Source organism: Acomys minous, assembly GCF_964271855.1.
Source record: "Acomys minous genome assembly, chromosome: 14".
Taxonomy (NCBI): domain Eukaryota; kingdom Metazoa; phylum Chordata; class Mammalia; order Rodentia; family Muridae; genus Acomys; species Acomys minous.
Window position 1 is genome coordinate 43,922,769 of NC_140496.1, and position 10,303 is coordinate 43,933,071.

Below are 10,303 nucleotides of genomic sequence, written 5' to 3' on the forward strand. Positions count from 1 at the left end.
AGTGTCACTCATCAGTGTGGATGATGGGAACAGGTGGTGTCACCTTTCAGTATAGGTGTTGAGAACAAGGGTGTCTCCCTTTAGAATGGGTGTTGGGAACAGGGGGTGTCACTCGTTAGTATGGATGGATGTTGGGAATGGGGGTGTCACCTATCAGTATCGGTTTTGGGAACAGGAGCTTTTACCCTTCATTGTGGGTATTGGGAACAGGGGGTGTCACCTGTCATTATGGGTGTTGGGAACAGGGTGTATCACCCTTTAGTATGGGTTTCAGGAACGGGTATGTCACCCATCACTGTGTGTGTTGGGAACAGGTGGTGTCACCCGTCAGTATGGGTGCTGGGAACTAAACCCTGCTCCACTAAAAGAGTAGCAAGTATTCTACCTACTGAGCCATTTCTCTGGCCCCAGAAAACATATTTACAGTTTTAGAAGCATTGCTTATTTCTTTATTAAGGGAATTTAACCAGTGATTTAGATGGTTAAGTTATTTTATTTGCAGGCACTTGGAAACTGTCTTTGTTAAAAGCATTTCTTTTTATTTTGGGCTCACCAAAGACAGAATGAAACTTTAGCATGTTGGTGGTGGGAAAGTTGGAAAGCACATAGACAAATCAGAGACTTAAACCTGTAACTGCTTTTTTCAAAAACACATTTTTACCCTGGATAGACAAAACAATCCTAAGCAATAAAGTCAATGCTGGAAAAAAATACCATTCCAGATCTTTAGGTGTATTTCAGAGGTATAGTAATAAAAACAGTATGGTACTGGCACAAAAGCCAACATGTAGACCAATGGAGCAGAATTAAAGATCCAAACATGGGCACATGTTACTTCAGCCATTAAATATTTGATGACGATGTCAAAAATCATAATCTGGGGAAAAGAGAGCATCTTCATTAAGTTGTGCCTAGAAATTGATGTCAACATGCTCGATAATGAAATTACGTCTCTGTCTGTCAACTTGTACAGAAACTAACTCCAAATGGACCAAGCCCTAAAAGTAGGACACGGAAACCGCTGGAAGGAAACACCGGGAGTTCCCTACAGGAACGTTCTAAGTAGGAGTTCATTTGCAGTAGAGTTAAGGCCGATAAGTGGCAAGTGGGACCTCATAAAACTAAAAATGTTTCAGGGCAGATAAAGAAATCATGCATCAGGTGAAGGGGGACCCACAGAACGGCCTGGAGTCCTTGTCAGCTGAGCATTGACAGAGGATTAACATCCCAAAGACACAAAGAACTCAGAAAACAGAGTCAATAATAATAACACACATTTGAAAAATGAACCAAAGTCCTGAAGAGAAGGCTTGCCCTCCCTCCCTCCCTCCCTTCCTCCCTCCCTCCCACCCTCTTTCCTCTCCCTTCTTGTTTTTCAAGATAGGGTTTCTCTGTGTAGCCTTCATTGTCCTGAACTCTCTTTGTAGACCAGGCTGGCCTGAAATTCACAGTGATCTGTCTGTCTTTGCCTCCCTGAGTGCTGGGATTAAAGGTATGCACCACCACCGCCCGGCTGAATAGAACATTTTCAATGAGGAAGAAGGAAAAAAAAAACCTGCCTTAAAAAAGTTGACAAAACTGTTTATCATTCTTCATAGTCAGTAAAATGCAAATCAAAACAGGTTTGAGATTTCATCTTACTGCAGACAGAAGGGGTGAAGACCAACAGAACAAGCAACAGCAGATGCTGGGGCGAGGGATGCGGGGAAAAGGGAGTATCTGTTCACTGGGGATGGGATTGCAAGCTAGCGCAGCCATCTTAGATCAGGATAGAAAAACTTCAAAAAGCTAAACACGTGACCCAGCTATACCACTTCATGGTGTGTGACCAAAAGATTTGACATCCTGCTCCACTGCTACTTGCTCAAAAGCCATGTCTCTCGCTGCTGTAGTCTCCGTATCTAGGAAACGGAAGCAACCTAAAGGTCCTACCACTGGTGAATGGATAAAGAAAACAGTGAGTGAGGCAAAGACTAATACTGCATGGTCCTGCTCATCTGAAGCTCCTAGCTCCAAACCTTCAGATGTGAGTACATAGCTTGGGGCAACTGCGGAAACCAAGTATGTAAAATGGGGCCGTTGCCTGCATAGGAGAGTTGGGGAGCAATGGGGCGGGGGGAGTAGTGGAGTACAGTTGATCTTATGAGGTAGATGAAACAGGGGTTCTTTATGGAGGAGGGGGAGGTAAATACAGAATAAGGAAGAGAAAATAACAATAGAGATTCTAAAAGAACCACAAAGAACCATACCACGAATCATTTAGTTAAAAAAGAAAAAAGCCTATAATAGACAAATTCCTTTGTAAATATGCACACAAAGTATTAATTACTTTTTTTTTTCATCTTGGCTGATCCTAGAGGCAAAGATCACCTGTCTTAGTTAGGGTTTTTATTGCTATAATAAAACACCATGACCAAAAAGCAAGCTGAGGAGGAAAGGGTTTATTTGGCTTACACTTCCATATCGCTGCTCATTAGCAAAGGAAGTCAGGAGGGGAACTCAAGTGGCAGGAACCTGGAGGCAGGAACTGATGCAGAGGCCACAGAGGGGTGCTGCTGACTGGATTACTCCCCATGGCTTGCTCAGCCTGCTTTTTATAGAATCCAGGACTATAGTGCCCAGGGATGGCACCACCCATAACATACTGTGCCTCACTAATTAAGAAAACCCCTTACAAGCCTGCCTACAACCTGATCTTTCTTAATTGGGGCTCTCTCCTCTCAGATGACTTTGTGTCAAGTTGACATAAAACTATCCAACACACCACTTAACACCCCCCTCCCCCAATGCCAGGCATGATAAACCTTCCTTTGAGCTGTTGACCACACGGTTGCTCAAGAGACTACCAAAACACACAGCCTGTGGTTGCTGCCCTTGGTTGCCTCCCACAGGTGGAAGGTAAGTCCCTATTGCTGAAGACACCATGCACTTCATAGACCCCAGGGGTCCCTGAGCAGGAGCAGACCTGAATCTCTCCTCTCTGAAGACTATCTCCTGGTACAAGAAGGCACCATGCAAACTTTCAAAGGAGGGAAACAACCACAGTCCTCCCCAGCTATGGTGACTATGAACTGTGTCAATGACCAACAGCGCACGATTACCCTAGGGGTGCAGTAGTCGCACACATGCCTTGGCAGTAACCAACAGCTCTCCAGTGGACTTATGACCTGCTCAACAAGAGGGAAACTATGCCTCGTACTGGAACAACAGCTAACTACTCAGGGCCAATACACACACATACACACACACACACACACATACATATACATATACACATACACACACACACATATATACATATACTGTATATATATAGATATATATATATCTGTATATACTGTATATATATTATGTATATATATATATATACATAATCCCAGTACTCAGGGAGGCAGAGGCAGGTGGATCGCTGTAAGTTCAAGCCCAGCCTGATCTACAAAGTGAGTCCAGGACAGCCAGGGCTACACAGAGAAACCCTGTCTTGAAAAACCAAAAAGAGAAAAAAAATAAAGTAGTTCATATACAACTTTACGATCTTTTTGCCATAAGTAAGCCCTGATTAATTGCTGCCCTTGATATCCTTGATGGAGTATCTCTTGGAATGCATCATTGTGTGACGTCAGTTCACTCATTTTTTAAAAATCTCTCTCTTTTTAAAAAACGATTTACTTATTATGAACACAATGTTGTGTTCACATGTAACACCTGCACACCAGAAGAGGGCATCAGATCACATTATAGATGGTTGTGAGCCACCATGTGGTTGCTGGGAATTGAACTCAGGACCTTGGGAAGAGCAGCCAGTGCTCTTAACCTCTGAGCCATCTCTCCAGCCCCTCATTTTCTTGTACAGGACATTGGTGGAGCATTAGGCCGTGTGCTGTGGAGCCTGTTGTCTTGTTTTTTTCTGCAGTGAAAGCATAGCACTGTTGGGAGCACAGCTTCCTTCCTTCTTAGCATTTTTCTCCCCACGTCACCAGAATTCCATATCTTACTACTATTTGTTAAGTTTGTGCCTGAAACTCAAGGGCTGCTGTCTGGGTAAACTCAGCTGCAATGTGTGGCCTAGGCAGAGGGCCTGCAGTATTTTGGTCTCTTCAAAAGCAAACTTCAACTCTCAGAATTGTACCACTTCAAGTCACATTTAAGATGTAGAGATGTTGTCAAAATTTGTGTGTGTGTGTGTGTGTGTGTGTGTGTGTGTGTGTGTGTGTGTAATGACCAAGAAGTTCAGTTTAAACTTAAGAGACCAAGGCATATTTATTTATTTATTTATTTATTTATTTATTTATTGTATATGAATGTTATATCTGCATGTATGCCTGCATGCCAGAAGAGAGCATCAAATCCCAATGTATAAATGATTCTGAGCCACCACATGGTTGCTGGGAATCGAACTCCTGACCTCTGGAAGAGCAGACAGTGCTCTTAACCACTGAGCCGTCTCTCCAGCCTGTATTTAATTCTTTAGTCATATGGACAAACAAGAGGAAGGATCAAATGCCTGAAAATGCAACTTAATATTCATGAACCTTTTGTTTGTTTGACTTTGGGGAGCATTGTGTGTGTGTGTGTGTGTGTGTGTGTGTGTGTGTGTGTGTGTGTGTGTGTGCGTGCACATGTGTGTTGGTGTGCCCAAGCCATTGCATGCATGTGGAAGTCAATGATAACTCTCCGGAGTTAATTTTCTCCTCTCACTATGCTTGTTCTAGGATCAGACTCAGGTGTTCAGGCTAGACAGCTCACGTTTGCCCACCGAGCCATCTTGTTGGCTTTTACACTCATGACCTTCTGATACACAACGACCTTTCTGCTTGTTAATCCTCTGTAATCTGACTCAAAGTCAATAGTGTACACTAAGCCGGGCGCTGGGGTACATGCTTATAATCCCAGCACTCAGGGAGGCAGAGGCAGGCAGATCTTTATGAGTTCAAAGCCAACCTGATCTACAAAGTGAGTCCAGGACAGCCAGGACTACACAGAGAAACATTGTCTTAGAAACAAACAAACAAACAACAAACAAACAAAAGCAAAAAAGAGTGTATGTTATTCTTGGAGAATAACAAGATTTGAAGGCTATTTACCAAAGGCTGAGGTGTTTTCTGCAGATCTTAGTCTTCTACAGTTAAGGCTGAGTACTTATGTGCTCTCTTCTCTTTTAACAAAAGCAGTCAGTATTAGGAGGGGTCAGGGAGGGCGCTGGTTAGCGTTAGGTGTGTGGCCAACACCATCTTCTACCATCAGCAGGGAAATCACTTTAGTTCTCTTAGTATTAGTTTTCCATCTACAAGATGTGCACCATGATGAGGCAACGTTTTTTTCTATATGTTGTGTTTTTAAAAAGATTTTATTTATTTATTATGTATACAGTGTTCTGCCTGCATGTACAACTGCGACCAGAAGAGGGCACCAGATCTCATTACAGATGGTTGTGAGCCACCATGTGGTTGCTGGGAACTGAACTCAGGACCTTTGGAAGAGCAGACAGTGATCTCAACCTCTGAGCCATCTCCCCAGCCCATGAAGCAACATTTTAAAGAAATAGCATGCAGGGTAACCATAAGCTATTGGCATATTAAATACATTCATATTAGGGCTTATAAGTCCATTTCCTTTTCATAAGACAGCTTGACAGGTCAGAAGACGGAGGTAAGTATTATGCAAAAGAAAAAAAAAATAATTGCATGGCTACAAATATTAAATGGCGTTTGCTTCAGTATTCATTTTCTTCAAGCCTCGTCTTCATGATGTCTCAAGCGTTAAAGATGCGGAGGAATGGAAGTAGATGGACATTGTTAGCAGACAGGCTTTCCTCTGTGAAGCAAGCAGGCTTCCAGATGGGAGATCCCTCTTCTTTTTCTCTTACTTCATTACCTGGAAGGTATATGCCACTAGTCTTCATCATCTGAGAAGTAATTTGTAGAAGAAAGAAAAGCAAAACAGGAAGAAAAAAAAGTGAGCCCCGAAACCTTTACTCACACGCAGATCACGGGAGGAAACATAAGCAGACATCCGTGTCGCAGTGTTCCGTTTGCGTCCCAGTCCGTCACACAGAGATAAACAGAACCTCTTTCTCCAGATCTGGTCCCAAGCACACACATGTGGACTCCCGAGTCACGTGGGGATCAGACACTGGTGACTCTTTACACAGAGTTTTCCATGTGGTGGATGTTGAATAAAATAGGCATCCCAGTGTGTAAAATTTAGAAAAGACAGTCTTATTCACTAGATACAGTGGTATTATCAGCATACAGTATATCTGAATAAAAACTTAAAGAATAATTATAATTGAAAAAGGGACACGAAAATAGATACTCTATGACTTCTTCACAAGAGCGTTACTTAGCTATATCAGAGACATCAAACTTTGTCTTGGTAGTTGTCCAATTATCTCATTAAAATTATTAAAATATTGAAATAATGCAACTCAGAAATTACTCAGAATGGACACAACCTAGGGGAAAGAAAAAAAAAAAAAAAGAAAAGAGCTTCCTACATGCATTAGACAGGCTCACTGGAGGAACAGGGCTACTAGAAAGGCCCTCACAGTAGGGACTGCCTGGGTAGTCCAGTAATGGCTATTTTCCTGTTGCAGAGGCTGAGGACATCACAGATGATCATTCCAGAAGCTGATTTCTTAGCAGTCAAAAAGCCTGTGCTAAAGGCCTGGAAGGTTCCAGAGAGTCACTTGTTTTCTGTTCATGTTGGGATTCTCAAGAAGCCATCAAAGGATGGTGGTGGTGGCAGCCATGGCAACAACAGCATGCGATGAGGGAAAGCAGGCAGGCTAATAACGCCTTTTCCTTGGATCTCTTTACATCTGGGCCACATGTTGAAAGGGCCTGTTCACTTTGAGGGAGAATCTCCCATTAGGTAAATCCCTTCTGGAGATGCTTTCTCACATCTGCCCTGAACTATGTATCTTAGCTGATTCTAGATCCTGTTTGAGTTGACAGTTGAGATCGTCACAATCTGGCTCCTAGAACACAGATAGGTTCGTGCAATATTCCTTAGTGGACAATAACTCACGTTATCAAGGCAAGAAACTGTGTGCGCCTGAATTTTATATTGGAAGCGAGGGGAAAAATTTCTCCATTTCTGAACATGATGCTCATTTGCTTAGTTATTTTCATTTTTGAGAATTTCCCTCTTGGTCCATTACTAGTTATTTGTGTGTGTGTGTGTGCGTGCGTGCGTGCGTGCGTGCGTGCGTGCGTGTGTGTGTGTGTAAGCAAGCAGGATTAACATTGTCTTAGGGTAACTGCTCTTCCTCTAACTCTATGAAGAGCTGCTTTGAATTCTTTGTTTCTCAAGCTGTAGATCACTGGGTTGAATAACGGAGTTAGGATAGTGTAGGACACCGATATCAGCGCATCCTGGCTTGAAGAGTAGCCAGACTTGGGCCTCAGGTAGATAAAAGAGGCGCATCCATAGTGCACTATGACAACAATGAGGTGAGAGGCGCAGGTGGAGAACGCTTTGTACTTGCTTAGGGTGGAGGGAAATTGGAGGATGGCAGAAATAATGTGAATATACGACACCAAGATTAGCAACAGAGGGACAACCAGGACCAGCGCACAGAGCAGGAAGATGACAATCTGACTGAAGTGGGAGCGATGCGAAGCCAATTTGAGAACGGGGGAGATGTCACAGAAAAAGTGATGGAGTTGATTGGCAGAGTGGAAGGGCAGGCGAAACACCAAGGACGTGATTGTCTGTGCCACAGTGAAGCCACAGACACAGGCAGCGGCTACGAGCCCCACGCACACCCTGTGCCCCATGATCACCGTGTAGCGCAGAGGGTGGCAAATGGCCACGTAGCGATCGTAACCCATCGCTGCCAGGAGGAAGGAGTGGGAGCAGCCGAGGAAGAGGAAGGTGAACATTTGGACGGCACAGCCAAGGAAGGAGATGCTCTTTTTCCGAGATAGCAGGTCAACCAGCATCTTGGGCACGATGACAAAGGTGTAGCAGGTCTCTGAACAGGAGAGGACGGAAAGGAAGAAGTACATGGGTGTGTGCAGGGCTCTGTCCAGCACAATGGTGGAAACAATCACGGCATTGGTGCTCAGGGTAAACAGGTAGAGGAGCAAGAAAACGACGAAGAGCAGCAGCTGCAGCTCGGCCAGAGACGAGAAGCCCAGGAAGATGAACTCCTGGACCACAGTCTCATTTACACACTCCATGGAGGCTATGTAACCGGAGGTAACCGGAAGTCAGTCCCAGACAGGGACGAGAAAGAAGTCCTCACGCGTTAGCAGAAGCACGGGAGACCGACAGCCGCGCTGCATGCGCTTCCGGCTTTTACTTCCGAACCTGCCATTCTGCCTCCTTCCTTGTTTTTTTCCCAAGAAATGAAAACGCGAAATCAAGCTGTTGTGTATCAGACTTTGTCTCTGCAGTAGTTCTGGTAACACAGCTACAAAGTTCTTAAGTTTCTTGACTGAGTTGTACTCTTGTCTTCAGTCCATCCACGGGGCTCGAGCCTTGGGCACGGCGGCACTAATCCCTTAGGTTCACTTGCAGCCACACGCTCTCAGGGAAATCTTTCTACAGCGACAACATTAGCTCCCGAACCTTGTCTGTAGTTCGTGTAGTGCTTGCTGGTGTTTCATTCTCTGTGCTTCCGAACTCCTCATCTTAGATTTTTTTCTATAATATTTTCTCTGTGGTGTTTGCCTTATTATTTTATAGAAAGAGACATAAATTCTACCACCTTATACTCTTATCACAGTGGCCATTTCTTCTGTATTTTTATTCTGCTCCAAAGTCAAATTCTGACATATCTTCTCCTTCTCTGCGTTTACTCATTCCAAGGTAGAATATTCTATTTACTCTTCAGTACTTTTCTGAGAGTCTTTTCTCCCTTAGAGAAAACCACAGTCTTTCTAGAGGATTCCTCCACTCCAAGTCACTCTGTGACCGTCTTTCCTGTATTTTTTCACCACATCGTCCCCAAATGGCAGATTAATCTTCTTATCTATAAAATGTATTTAACATTACTCCCCTAATAAAATTTTTATTCCTGGCTACTGCATAGTTCAAACTTTTGACACATTTCAAAGTGTTTCATTTGAGAAGCCAAGACTGCTGGCCATGCTGCTCTGAAGATGTGTCTCCTGCATCACAGGAATGAGGAGCGTTTTGCTTTCTTGCCTCTGTTACTTGTTTAAGTTAGCTTATTCTTATTTTTAGTTATAGGTGCTTTGTATTTAGGCTTCATTCAAATCACACATTCAGGAAAACCTTTTGGTAATTCCCGATAAATGGGATTGGTTCTTTTTCTCCAAAACGTTGAATGAAACACTGGCTATGACATTCCCTTAATTTTGAATTGAATTTGTGTTGAATTGTCCTCATAGCTTTCTTTACTACATTTCATACCCTTGAGGGACAGATGTAAATTTGATAAATATTGAGCCCAATTTCCCTGAGTGTCCAGGAGCACACACAGCACTTAATAGCTTCTCAGCAAATTATTATTAATGATTCTGCATGGCTAGGCTGTTGTGTCGTCACCGGCCCCAGTTCCGGATGGGTTCTTAGAGAGCGCAGAGTCACGGCGTCCTCAGGGCTATTTCTTCTTGGGCACAAGGATTGCTGAGTACCAATACATTTTCAGGACTTGTGTGCTACACAGCCTTGGTGTCACCCATGCAAACATTAAAGACAAATCTTGCCTTAGACATTAGGAAAACGAGCAGGAGAGAATCTGGGTTTACAATTATGTTGTCTGAAGCCTGGGTGCATTTTCTGTTTCCTGGGACATAAGAATCTAAGGAAGTGAGAAAGAGGTAATAAATATATCTTTGTATGCATCACAGTTAAAAATAATAAAAATTAGCACTTTAACTAATGTTGATAATAAAAAGTTTGCCGATGTAGCCTGCCTTAGGGGAGGTCTCAGTAGGAGCCATCAAATAGTAACAAGAACTACTGAGCCTTGTGATTGCCATGGTTTTCAGGCACTAGATGGGCACTAGTAATAACTGCGTAAGCAGGTCCTGCCCCGAGGAGTCTACTTGCTAAGACAGATACAGCAGAAGGGATTATTGTTGAAGTCAGGCGATGGAAACATTGATAGATGTTTAGAAGCACTTGGGTCCATTCTTGGAAAACAACGTTTAAATGCATCTTTGATTCTTTCACCTGTTACATGAACGAAGCATTTTGGGCATTTCTAAGCCTGAACACGATTTAGTATCTATAATTTTAGTCCAAGCAGACAAATAGTTCCAGTGAACACAATGGCTTCTCTTAGTTTCTGGAGGAGAGCTGCCTTATTTCTGATGTGTTTTATTTT

General features: G+C 43.3%; 1 protein-coding gene across 1 annotated transcript; it reads right to left on the minus strand.

Moving 5' to 3' along the window:
- Nucleotides 1–7,178: 7,178 nt before the first annotated feature.
- LOC311582698 (olfactory receptor 10K2-like) lies at nt 7,179–8,359 on the minus strand. Its single transcript, XM_084755938.1, has one exon. It carries the CDS (start codon nt 8,184–8,186, stop codon nt 7,242–7,244), a length of 945 nt encoding a protein of 314 aa, XP_084612064.1. The 5' UTR covers nt 8,187–8,359; the 3' UTR covers nt 7,179–7,241.
- Nucleotides 8,360–10,303: the final 1,944 nt, after the last annotated feature.

Bases quoted from the DNA above. Each gene is read 5' to 3' on its own strand.
- LOC311582698 (XM_084755938.1), bottom strand. From the start codon at position 8,186: ATGGAGTGTGTAAATGAGACTGTGGTCCAGGAGTTCATCTTCCTGGGC.